At 41.6% G+C, this 13,472-nt stretch overlaps 1 protein-coding gene across 6 annotated transcripts in view; it reads left to right on the top strand.

Annotated features, from left to right (window-relative positions):
- The window catches only part of SLC8A1 (solute carrier family 8 member A1), a 412,383-nt gene that overhangs the window by 350,957 nt on the left and 47,954 nt on the right, over positions 1-13,472 (top strand). For all 6 annotated transcript variants that reach the window (XM_062209333.1, XM_062209330.1, XM_062209329.1 and 3 more), the window contains 2 exons: positions 4,702-4,832; positions 8,975-9,074. In XM_062209333.1, the coding sequence (XP_062065317.1) occupies positions 4,702-4,832; positions 8,975-9,074 (231 nt within the window). The remainder of the gene's footprint in view (positions 1-4,701; positions 4,833-8,974; positions 9,075-13,472) is intronic.

Here is a 13,472-nt window from a genome sequence, read left to right as displayed (position 1 = left end):
GCTTCTATGCACACCCCAAGGCTCTAACTCCCTAGGGTAGAGCTAGTTGCTCCCCCATTCTGATACCTCAGCCCTTACCATGCTACACTGAGGGTTGTCCATCTTCATGCCATCTATATGTCATCCAAATGAGTTCTTGAAAGTTGGGGGCTTGGGGTGGGGAGAATTATGGCTGTGCTCACATAGATGAAGGGTGTGCAATGGCATAGACCCAATGAATAAATGGCCCTTGTTAATGGATAATGCAAAAAGGAAGTACAAACAGTGAGGTGGAGAGTCACACAGGAAAAAAAATTTTTTTTTGAGAATCTACTGCATTTCATATATTTTGACAGATTCTGGTAGATGTGAGGGCAGTTCAAAGACAATGAGACATATTGTTCTATTCCAGTATATTTATATTCTGGATAATTGTATGTAAAGGTAATTTAGAATTTTTAAAGAAGTTTGAGTATGTTCCTGTTCAGTATACACAGTGAATATTGATTTAAGGTTCCAGTGGTAGTCATTAAATCCCAGGTAATCAATTTTATGTAAGAAGAGGTGAGTCTTAAAAAAATAAGTGGGATTTAACTAGATGGAAATAGGAAAGCTTTTCCAAGTAGATAGAAAGGGAGAGAAATGTGGTTTGTCTTAAGAGTTTAGCATGTAGCCGGCGCCGCGGCTCACTAGGCTAATCCTCCGCCTTGCGGTGCTGGCACACCGGGTTCTAGTCCCGCTCGAGGCACCGATCCTGTCCCGGTTGCCCCTCTTCCAGGCCAGTTCTCTGCTGTGGCCAGGGAGTGCAGTGGAGGATGGCCCAAGTCCTTGGGCCCTGCACCCCATGGGAGACCAGGAGAAGCACCTGGCTCCTGCCATCAGAACAGCGTGGTGTGCTGGCCGCAGCGCGCCAACCGCGGCGGCCATTGGAGGGTGAACCAACGGCAAAAAAGGAAGACCTTTCTCTCTGTCTCCCTCTACTGTCCACTCTGCCTGTCAAAAAAAAAAGAGTTTAGCATGTGATAGAAATGAGGCACCCTACTTTTCTTTAGTATGAAATCTGGTGACTCCAAAATTTTTGTCATTTTCACACCTTTTTTATAACTTTTACTTTGGTTGCATATCAACTATATTTTTATTTACTTAATATAATTTTTGACATTGCCTCTCATTGTTACTTCACTGAATTTGTTTTTATAACACAACTTTAAGTCACTAACACAAGGAAAACTATAATCACTTGCCATAAATAAAAAAACATGTTATTGAATTCTAACTAGGTTCTATATAATATTCTACACTTGAGAACTACTTTCTGTATCTTGAAATAGTGGAAACCCAAATGTTAGAAACTAGTTATAAAAAATAAACATTTATTTAACAAAAGAGTGAAAGATTATTTGAAAAGAACCTTTTGAAGGCCAGCATTGTGGCATAGTAGATAAAGCTGCACCCTGCAGTGCTGGCATCCCATGTGGGCACCTGTTCAAGTCCCAGCTCCCTGCTAATGGCCTGGGAAAGAAGAGGGGATGAACCAAGTGCTTGGGCTCCTGTCACCTATGCGGGACACCCAGATGAAGCTCCTGGCACCTGGCTTCAGCCTGGCTGAGCCTTGGCTGTTGTGGCCACTGAGGGAGTGAACCGGCACATGGAAGATCTCTCTCTCTCTCTAACTCTGCCTTTAAATAATTTTTTTTCAAAAAAATCAAGAACTTTTCACTCACTGTATTATTTGATTTCATTTGCTAAAACATCCATATTTCTCACTTTTATTTTGTGAAGTACTACACTAAACAGTAGGACTACATTCCATTTCTTTCATAATGTCTCTTTTTTTCTACCTAAATTACACTGAGTTCCATTAAAAGCAACCTGTCACTTATAAGTAAACTCAGAAAATAATATATATTATGTAAATATAATATGTAATAATTATATATTATGTACATATATTATAAATGTTCTCCCCTAATATCTGGTTTTTTTTCCAAAGGAACCTCTTATTTCATGAGTACAAATTTCATAAGTACAACTTTAGGAATACAGTGATTCTTCCCACCATACTCACCAACCCACCCCTACCCCAACCTTACCTCCTCCTCCATCTCCCATTGCCAGTCCCATTCTTCATTAAAGAAAAAAAACAAAAAACAAAAAAACTGTTCCTCAACAGTCAAGATAGGGTTGTTCAAATCATTGTTTCTCAAAGTGTCAATTTCACTTCTACAGGCTTCCTTTCAGGTGCTCTGTTAGTTATCACAGATCAGGGAGAACATATGGTATTTGTCTCTTCGGGACTGGCTTATTTCACTTAGTGTGATATTTTCCAGACTCATCCATTTTGTTGCAAATGACCAGATTTCTTTTTTTTTTTCTTTTTTTTTTTTTTAGCACTGTGTCCATAGAGTACATATGCCATGATTTCTTTACCCAGTCTTCAGTTGGCAGGCATTTAGGTTAACTCCATGTCTTAGCTATTGTGAATTGAACTGCAATAAACACAGGGTGCAGATCACTCTTTTATTTGCTGATTTCATTTCTCTTGGACAAATTTCCAGGAGTGGGGTGACTGGGTCATATAGTAAGTTTTTATTCAGATATTTAAGGTATCTCCAAACTGTCTTCCATGGTGGTTTTACCAGTTTATATTCCCACCATCAGTGGATTAAGGTGCCTTTTCCCCCACATCCTTTCCAGCATTTGTTGTTTGTTGATTTCTGTATGAAAGCCATTCTAATTGGGATAAAGTAAAACCTCATTGTGGTTTTGATTTGCATTTCTCCTACAGCTAGGGATCCTGATCATTTTTTCATGTATCTGTTGGCCACTTGGATTTCCTCTTCTGAAAAATGTCTAAATTCAAATTGCTACCCAAGTTGTAGGACTACTTCTGGGAAAACACTTTTTTTCACTATAAGCCTTCAAAACATACAGATTTAGCTGAAAAAGACACTAATATAAGCTGCTGCTCTGAAAACTACCAATATCATTCTAGGCTCAAGGATCTGAAAGCAGAGGAATCAAAATATGATTGATTTGAGCAATGTGTAAATTGAATTTTATGGATCTCAGCCAACCCCGTTAACTGGGTACACACAATTTTGCAAGGAAAAAGAGATTCCAATCAGAATCCTTTGCCTCCCCTTGGGTCATTACTTCCCAATCCTAGTATAGTATAAGAACTATTGCTACTTTTACAGCTCATTTTTTTTTTTTTTTTGCTTCTGCTAACAGTCAACAGCTTTTAGGCAGTCCAAAATCATTTATATTTAATCTTCATTTAGTGTATTTGGTGACACTGGAGTGGGAAAGCAGATTGTAAAATATCCTCTTAGGAAAATACTATTAAATACATACTAAAGAATTAATTGACAGGCTCTATTCTGCTCTTGCCTTTCATTGGTGTTGACCCTTGATATATAAAATACTTGCAGCTAATCTTGGCACATCTGCCACCTGCCCTTACTGTGAACAACTCTCTTAGGAACTCTTTGCAACAGTGACTAGAGCCACGGATGGGGCTAATATCTCTTCCTCATGAGATATAGTAGGGTCCCTCAGCAGAGGGAACCTTGGGTCTTCAGAAAGTATGGGAGGTGTGGCCCCTGCAGAAGCTGATATCTGTGTAGAAGGCAGGAAGCCTGGGCGAGAAGACGCGCTCGTTTGCACGTCTTCTCAGTCAACGCACTCCTATTGGGGGTAGTCTATCTGGAGTCCTGCAGGTGAGGGCAGCAGGGCCAAGGTCTTCCCTTGGAGATGGTGTTCATTCCACTTGACACTGATGGGAAGTTGCCCATCTTGTTCCAGCATCCTGAGCCTGAAGGATAAGGCTGATTACATGACGAATACTTGGCCTTCTCACGTGCCTGGCCTGTTCACTCTGTAATTCAGCCTAATGAACTTCAAGCAGTGAGAGCCAACTGTGAGCTTCCCCTGTTAAGGGACTCTTGGATCCGTTAACATCTTCTTAGTGCCCACTAGCTTCTTCTGGTGTGTGCTGGATGTGGTCATTTTGCATATAATTGCACTCACATATTGAATGAATGGTAATACCCTATAGGCTTCACCCTCAACCTCCCTGTTTACTTTCAACTCAGCAAGGTCAAGGTTTTCCTGACATAGTTCAGCCTTGTACCAGAGAAAGGGAGAACTAGAGCTTCCCGCATCGAGTGGATGTTTTACTGCTTAACTTTCAACAGAGGCTCTTGGCAAGAGAGAAGCTAAGATCAGAATGTCCTTTCCAACACCTCTTTGTCCTTGGGGCATTTTCTGTGGCCTCGGAAAATGGAGAGGATGAGGCCACAGTCCTCCATCCCGCAGGGTCACTCTAGGATTTTTGATTGTATTTCTCTTCGGGCACATGCTGATGTGTACAAACAGGAAGCTGAACCCGCATCACAGGGAACTGCTAGGTGATTCCTTCAGCCCAGAAAATATGCAAGCCGACTGTGTCTCAGTGACCCGCCCCTATGCAATACTTTTCCTCATCTGCACTTCCACATGAGCTTAGACGATATAATCTCTTGCTGTCACAGTGATCTGCTGCCCAATACAACAAATCTCTGACCAATTCTCCCCTCCAGACCGCAACTTTAACCAAGGGGCAGGTTCTAGATCTTTGGGACTTCCTTCTTCATTGTTTCTTTGTTTTTTGTAGCAGGATCCAGGGGTTTCCAAATACAAAGGTGTACATTGTTCACTGTCTTGCCTTCCCTTTCACAGAGGAATACGATGACAAACAGCCACTGACCAGCAAAGAGGAAGAGGAGAGGCGCATTGCAGAAATGGGGCGCCCCATCTTGGGAGAACACACCAAGTTGGAAGTGATCATTGAAGAATCCTATGAGTTCAAGGTATGCCCCCCATCACTGCCCACCCAGAGACAAGGCACACCCTGAAAACAAGACCATTCAGAGTGTTGACCTGAGATGTAAGACCCATTTGGAAAGAACCATATATTTGATTTCAGAAATTAGCTCATTAATTGAGAGGCCTTCATACTAAATCAGGTTTACAGAGTTAGCAGGGAACTAAGAGATCCTGTAAACAGATAGCATCAGGGATGGGGCCCAGCAGGTGGCATTTGTCACTGCACAGAATGGGAGGGAAGGCTTGGTCTGAAGCAATAGCAAGGAAGACATACAGGTGTTTTGTGTGTGGAAAAAGTCTGTTTGAAAAGTCTATGTTATTGGAAGCAGAGCATTCACACTGCTGAAAAAAGGGAGGCTTTTGTTTTAGAAAGGGGAGAGAAATCTCTCCCAGTGGAACATCCCATTGATGAGCTCTCATTAGATTTAGCCACATCAGTGCAGGCAACATACTGAAGGTTCAGTGCCTACAACCAGAATTTATACTTGAGCTGATAAAATTGCATTCCCAGTTCTCCAGGTAATGAAAGCCATTTTTTTCAGAAGTTGAAAACATAGGCCTTGGGGTGAGCTTAAGACTTTGAGGTGAAAGTTCCTATTGACCTTTAGCTGCCCCTTCTGCTCCCCACCCCTACCTTTCAGCCTTTCTCGCTCTGAGATCTTAAGAGAAGCCACACCTCACTGCTGCAGTGGGACAGGAACAGTACATCCTCTCTCTTCCTGTCCAGCATTACAAACCCACAGCAAAGCAGGATTTTCCTCACTTATTGTTCAAAAGCAAACTCTGCTCCTGTTTGAAAAACCTGAAGGTTCCAAAAGGGAGAATCAGGGCACCACCGACTTAGAAGCCTGAGTATTTCCTCTGGAGCGTGGGTCTGTTATTTGTTAACACTGGTGCACAGATTGAGATGCCTGATAGGAGACAGGTGAAAGCCAAATCTCTTTGCAATTAAAGTGGATTTTTGAAAAGATAAAGTGTAATTACTCTATCTCCTTTGGGCCACTGAGCATCTATTAACTCCTCCTTTTACTCATTCCCGTAATAAGAGGAGACAGCACGTACCATGGAACCAGTGTTTGCTAGGCAGACCGTAAGAACCCCTCTATTGTTTTATCTGGAACGTGGCTCAGTGAATATCCATGGAATATCCTGTAATTCCAGAGATAGAAGGATTTCAGACTGTCCATGTCTTCGGACCAATCTGTTGCTCCTTTGTTCAAGTGTGTCCAATCTTTTTCTCATGCATCTTTTCTTCCCCCATCGAATCAGAGAGCCTAGTGCCACTTACTGCAGCAGAAAGTCTACAAGCAGGCATTTGCAGAGCAAGCTTGCCCTTCCCTGGGTTCTCATGGGGAGTGGTTTATTCTCTCTCTTATGAGATAACCCCCAACCCTGTCCTTCCATGCACCCATGGTAGGAAGAGAAATCACAGTCATTTCCTTGAGTAAGGCATGGCTTACTCTGTTGCATACAGAGCCCTCTTAGGCAACCTGAGCGTTTGGAAGTCCCCAAGTCTCTACAAAAGTACAGTTGTTGGGGGCACTTACCCTCCTAGACTAGCTTCCACAGACCCTTTGCTTTCATCTCCTCAGAGTTCACCAGTGAGTAACTGTTGACATCTACAGGGTACCTTACAAGCCTATTTCTAAAGTGGCCACAGTTATCCATCTTTTTCTAAAAAATACCTATTTTTAAAATCCTGTGCTAGGGGGGTGGTATTGTGGCATAGCAGGTTAAGTTGCCACCTGTGACACCAGCATCCAATATGGGCACCAGTTTGGGTCCATGCTGCTCCATTTCAGGTCCAGCTACCTGCTAATGGCCTGGGAAAAACAGGAGAAGATGATCCAAGTGTCTGGGCCCCTGCTCCCATGTGGGAGACCCAGATGAAGCTCCTAGCTTTGGCCTGGCCTAGCCCTAGCTGTTGTAGCATCTAGGAACTAAACCAGTAGATACAATATCTCCCTGTTTCTCTCTCCTGTATAATTCTGACTTTCAAATAAAAAAAAATTAAATAATTCTTGTTTTCAGCTCCAAGAGATGATTAGAAAACCAGATCAGGGTTCCGCCTCATAATTCCCCCACTCTGCTTTTGCACTGAGTTCTATGCCATGACTAAAGGCATAGCTTTACTAACACTCATTGCTGATGGTAAAGTTCACACATTTTCTTGGAACCCTAGTGCAGCAGAGGCTGACCACTGATATTTAGGATAACTGGCATTCAGGTAAATATAAAGAATAATGTCTGAGTTCAGGTGTCTAAACTTCAAATTCCTCTTCATTCACTAGCCTGTTTTCCACAGGTCAAAGAAGGATATATATATATATATGTATATGCAAATTCTGTACTAGGAAAAAATCTGTCATGGTTCCACAGGATTAACATGAACTGATGTTTTAACTACCATGGGTTTTGTGCTTATTTAAATATTTAGTTTATCTTTAAAATTGTTCTTTGGCATTTCTTGAGAAAAGTTTATGTTAAACTGTTAGAGCAGTTTATCTGTTCGGTTGTTTATCTCTCACATGATGAGATTCTGTTCTTTGGCTTCCGCACAAATAGTGCCCCTTTGGAGAGACCCACCCCAAGTTTCCATTACACATAGGAAAAATCAAGGTCATTTCTTGTTCTGTTCCACACAGCACTTTGAGTTGGCCTCACCAAGATGCTCAGAGTGCTTGATGAGATGTGGCTGAATTGAGAGAGAAAAGGCAGATGCTTGTCATGTGCTTCAAGTTATGGTAGCCAACAAGAGTGACTGCTACAGCTATTATCAGGGGCACCAGCAGTTCTAGATACCAGGCTGTAAGCTGAAAGGTCACCACCTTAAGGACGTGCAATCCAGCCAAGAATAATGCTGCAAATACAACACGAGCCAGTTGGAGATGGGCCCCTTCATATTTATCTCCTCAGTGTTTCAAGTCAATTCCTGTGACTCTTCTTGAACTAACATGCTTGGTAATATAATTTGATCTGTGCCTTTTATACAAGCCCCCTCAGCTGCATTTCCCTTACCCCAGTTAGCTGATAAAATGCTGCTTCTTGAAACATAGTCAATTTAGGTACACTGTGTTAAACATGTACAGATTTCCAGCTGAGACAAATAATACATGTTTTCTGCCTCTTTGCAATGAGTGGAAGTTCGAGGATGCGCTGACAGTAAGTGTGTGCGGATGTTGGGTAGATTAGTCAATGTCGTTTCTCTGGAAGAGTCACTCCATGGTCCTGGAAATGAGCCTTTTCCCTGTAGCTGCCGTGATTTGTGATAGTGCTTTGAGTACACCTGCTTACTTAGTTTGCTTGTGAAGGCTTGACTGCTCCTGTTGTTCTGTCAACTGAGTTTGGAACACACAGAGTGTTAATTGTACAAAACGAAGTGCTTAAAAAGTCAAAAGAAAAACAAAGGGCAAGCAGTGCGGCCCAAGTAAAGCATGGTAAAGGTAATTTGATGCAAGGTAAATTGCAGTGTTCCCTAAACCATAATAACCAAACTACTTTGTTTTGTCTTATCCTGTATTTTCTTGTTTGCAACAGGAATTGGCTGAGTAGAACTGTAACAGCCATGAGGCTGCCCAGATGGGTAGCCAAAGAAAAATCCTTTACTGATGATCAGGCAGCAAGCAACCTTGAAACTCTGTGACTGGGTGGCATTTCACCAATAACCACCCCCCCAATTAACAAAAAAATATCAATTTTTGGTTTCAGAATCTGTTGTTTCCCATAATTCACAGATATGTCATGGTGGCAGGGTGTGCCTTAATTCAGTTGCAGGTAGTACACTAAAATGAGACCAGTAGAGAAGCAAATCTCGTAAAGCATTGGAGGGGAATGGATGGACCTTTGCAGTATTTGTTATTCTGAACATGGAGGCTGTTCCTCATTGGCCAGCAGTCAGTGAGGACGCTTGTATTTGCTACAGAGAAGTTTCCACTTCAGAATGTCTCTAATTAATGACAATGCTTGCTGCATAATTGTAATAGTGTTTGATGCCAATGCAGTTGTTCTGAACCTAACATCTGCTACCCTTTATAGAACTCTGGGGGTTCAAAACCAACAAGGTCTTAGAGTACCCCAGGCCTTAATAAATACAGCAGTTTTATCTTATTCTTTTTAACATTTCTAGAGTACTGTGGACAAACTCATTAAGAAGACAAACCTGGCCCTTGTGGTTGGGACAAACAGCTGGAGAGAGCAGTTCATTGAAGCTATCACTGTCAGTGCTGGTGAGTACCTTTCTCTGTATGTCATAAGTTAAAATGGCCCATTTGGAACTGACTTTTCCCATTGTGATGACTTGGTCTATGGCAAAGCATCAAAAAGCATCCATGGTAAAATTTAAAGATAAATAAATGTATCTGTTACATATATACACATTTTGGAGACTAAAATAGACTCTCTCAGTGCAGCAAATTTCTTCAAACATGACATCTTTCTTGATGTTGCATCTGTCTCTTCTGGAAATAGATGAGATAAATTTCAAGCCTTTTGTGTCCCTAATTCACTAATGGTCCATCACAAGTGTTTGTCTGGAAAAGGCCTTGGAAGAAGCAGAGGGGCCAAGTGAGGGTCGGAAAGAAAGGAGGGAAGTCATAGGTGCAAAAGGAAAACATTCAGGTGATTTGCCACGGCCATCTGCATCACTGAATGCTCTCTGCAACAGTGTTTAACAACTGTCTGCTTGCACTGGCTCTAGAGGTGGAAATAGAAGCACACTCTGTTTCTTCCTGCACACACACAGTGCAGTGTCTTATTTAGAAAAATCCTGCAAAATGAAGTGTTTTTCAAACTCAAGGAGACAGCAACCTGAGGGATTTAAACACGGAAAAAAGTGTCCCCTTTATGGGCTGTCAAAACTTTGTCCACTCTCTACGTGATTGTGTAAACACAGAGGAAATCCCCTCTTGAAGATGCATGAAAGCAACCATATCCTAGGATTTTTGTTGATGTTCTTCTGGTCCATCTGCTCTGGCTCTTCCTCTTTAAAGATCTGCACAGGCCAATCTTCTCATGTTGCAGCTGGTGCACGAAGTTGGCGTTTGCTCAGTGGTGATTCCCAAACTGTAAAATGTAGACACATCACTGACAGTTGGGCCATGACTTCTAACACAGCCCCCTTTTTCCAATCTGTAGTGGGATAATTTGACAGATATCTCAAGTACTGTAGAAACAGAGTGGTAAAAAAACAAAAGGTGCCTTTTAATATTAGTGCTGTTTATAATCATGCTTTGATTTCTTGAAGTTCAGTATAGAATGGGATTTATGAACATTAAATAGGGGTAACTTCCTTGGAGACTGGGTTTGAAATTTACACCTAAGCTCTAATAGGAGGAGAAGGAAGCTCCCTCTTTATGGCTTATGCATTTCTATAATTTTAAGTTTAGCTTCTGAGGCATGGGCTATACTGATTCTTCATGGAGAAAAGAAGTGAATAGACAAAAACTGCTATTGATGCCAATACTAGACAACATGAAAAATAACCAATTTGTCTTCTGATCCTTGACATATTAGAATTGAAAATCAATTAAAACAACCAAGACTTAGTGAAGCACTCCTAATAGCTTCTGGGTTTCTCTTGGCTGCAGACAGATGAACATTTGTATAATGACCAGGTACTGATCTCATTCATTCATTTTCCTACATAACAGTCATTGTGTTTGGTGCCAGGATTTTGATAGTGAATGAACAAATAGCCCTGCCCAATAAAGCTTACATTCTAATGGAGGAAGCAGCAAGTAAGATGACTAAGTTAAAGTGTATGTGTGATGGGGGCCTGTCATGGAGAACAAGGAAACTGTGCAGGGAAGCTTGCGTGGGGTTGCAGTTTTAGCCAAGATGGACAAGATGACATCAATGCAGACAGGAAGACCTCAGTTGCTTTCTTGGCTGAAAGTGCCCCGGCCACCTCTCCGGGAGTGATGGTGTCATAATTTCATGATGGGACTAACTCCTGGCCACATGTTTTTTCACTGTTAATGAAAGAAATGCAAAGGCTCTCCAGTGTTCTTATTGGTTATACTATATATCATGTTTTATGTTTCTAAATGATTGCTTGGTGATAAGGCACAGTTGCTTAGAAATTTGCAGACCTCTGAGTAAACGGACTTTATTTCTAATTTTGAAACACAAACTATCAGAAAAACAAACTCATAGTTTATAGGCATTAAATGACAAATCCATAGTTGAAAGGCAGTTTAAAAAACCCAGTGTTTGTCGTTATGATTACATTTAAGTGTCTAAAGAATGTTAATATTCTTAGGTCATTAAACAGACAATAAAATTTGTAAAGCAGCATTTATTGAAGAGAGACTTGCATTGGCATTTAAGATTTCATGGCCAAATAGTTAGAATCAAAAGATTTGCCTTATTAAAAATATTAAATTGCTTCTAAAGGGCTCTACTGAGAGATTTTTTTCCCAAGCAATTTTCTGTGCAAAATTGAGTCTATATATCTTGCTAAACAAAAATGAAATTTCGTAAATAGGATTTTCTTCTCTAATTTTCAAACTAGGTAATCCCATGTCAGCCATTTTGTTCCCCTGCTTTTCTTTAATTCCGCAGTTTAGGCCTCCTATAACTACAGTGTTTCTGTGCTCCCAGTTCTTTTTTTTTTTAAGATTTATTTATTTACTTAAAAGTCAGAGTTACACAGAGAGGGAAGGAGAGGCAGAGAGAGAGGGAGGGAGGGAGGGAGAGAGGTTTCCCATCTGCTGGTTCACTCCCCAGATAGCCGCAATGGCCGGAGCTGCACGGATCCAAAGCTAGGAGCTTCCTTCTCGTCTCCCACGCGTGTGCAGGGGCCCAAGGACTCGGGCCAGCTTCCACTGCTTTCCCAGGCCATAGCAGAGGTGCTCCCAGTTCTTAAAGATCTCTATTTGAAGAGTCAAAGGATTTGTGAGACTCCAGAGATGAGGAAAGGATTTAATAGCCATGTCCCAGTGCTTCTTCCGTTGCTTCTTGTGTCCAGCACTGGGAGCATAAAGCAATTAAATGACTGTCAGAAACTTGCAAGGCAAGTCTGCCAATACCGAGTGAAGGATGCGCTCTCTTGCTATGCCTGGGGCCTGAGTACACACAGACACACATGTAGATCAAATATATACACAGATATCCATGCTTACGTGCAAGCATGTGATCACAGAGAGGCACCTACACAAATACCTGCATGCACAGACCAGACACATAGACACAAAACACCTGAACACAGAGACACATGTATGCACCCTAGATGGTACGTGTTTGGATGTTTGAACTGCAGCTTAAAATGTGAAGATTGTTTTCCTTAACATTTGTTGTCTCCTTCCAAAATATTTACTATCTCCTTGAGGAGGGTGTTGATTTTGTAAATAGCAGAGGGAAGTATTTGTTTTCCTCAGTGCATCCATAGGCTTCTTCTGCCTGGTAGTTAGTGACAGGTGTTAAGGAAAATCAATTTACTGCCTGTCTTTTACCTGTTAACTTTAAATGCCCAGCACTAAAGGTTTTTATGAAATTCTTTTTCTGTTGACATAGATTTTACATATCTAACATAGTATCTAATGACATCTTCATAATGAAAATACAATTAAAAATGGCAAAAAAGTGGCCAATGCCTGCAATGCCAGCATCCTATATCAGAGCCAGTTCAAGTCCCAGCTGTTCCACTTCCAGGCTATTTAGCTTCCTGCTGGTGTTCCTGGGAGGGTGGCAGGAGAAGGCCCATGTGCTTGGACCCCTGCTACCCATGTGGGAGACCTGGATGGAGTTCCAGACTCCTGGCTTTGACCTGGACCAGACCTAGTCATTGCTGCCATTTCAGGAGTAAACCAGTGAATGGAAGATCTCTGTCTGTAATAGTGCCTTTCAAATATTATTTTTTTTAAATCCCTACTTGCACTCATGATTCTGACTCTTTGCTTGGCATAACCTTCACAAATTACTTGATATTCTTGATTTTTAATTTGATTACTGGAATGAAATGCTTAGACCAGGCTAGCTCCAGGATACCACCTGCTGTTGAAGTTCGGGAGCTCTGTCGATGGCCCTGAGAGTCCTACAGTATCCCTGATGGCATCTTGTTTTATGGAACACCTGTGTTAGCCATGGGAAAGCAGACCCTGCCCACCTACCTGGCTTGCCTTAAGTAAATATTCAGGACAATACCGCATACTCACCACATCTCTTCTCCTAGAGTAAAGCAGAAGGGAGGACAAAGAGTAGCCCCAAAGAAAATCAAGAGAAAGGATGGTGATTCAGAAATTCTTACTCCTCTACATGTTGTGCAATTGAAATTCGGAAATATCAGTGGAATCACCTACAGTACAAAGGAAGAATTCAACTTGAGGCCAGGCTGGAGCCTGCGGCTGACCTGTCCTCATTCACTATACCTCACAGAAGTGACCCAATTTTGGCTAAATAAGGGGAGAGCAAAGTCTCCCAACCTACCAAACCAATGCAGAGACTACTTCAGTTTGGGGGATGCTCTGTCATCAGTCCATCAGACCTTCATCCATGCATGCTCTACGGATTAATAAGCGTTCTCAAATTATTTAGTATTAAAAACTGTCAACGGTACCTCTGAACAACAATTCACTTGAATAATTACCAGCCTGATCCATTCCTGTAGTCCCAAATAATAAAAATAG

This window comes from Lepus europaeus, chromosome 13 (assembly GCF_033115175.1).
Source record: "Lepus europaeus isolate LE1 chromosome 13, mLepTim1.pri, whole genome shotgun sequence".
Classification (NCBI taxonomy): Eukaryota; Metazoa; Chordata; class Mammalia; order Lagomorpha; family Leporidae; genus Lepus; species Lepus europaeus.
Note: the sequence above shows the minus strand (reverse complement) of the source record. Positions and strands in the feature narration are given on the sequence as shown.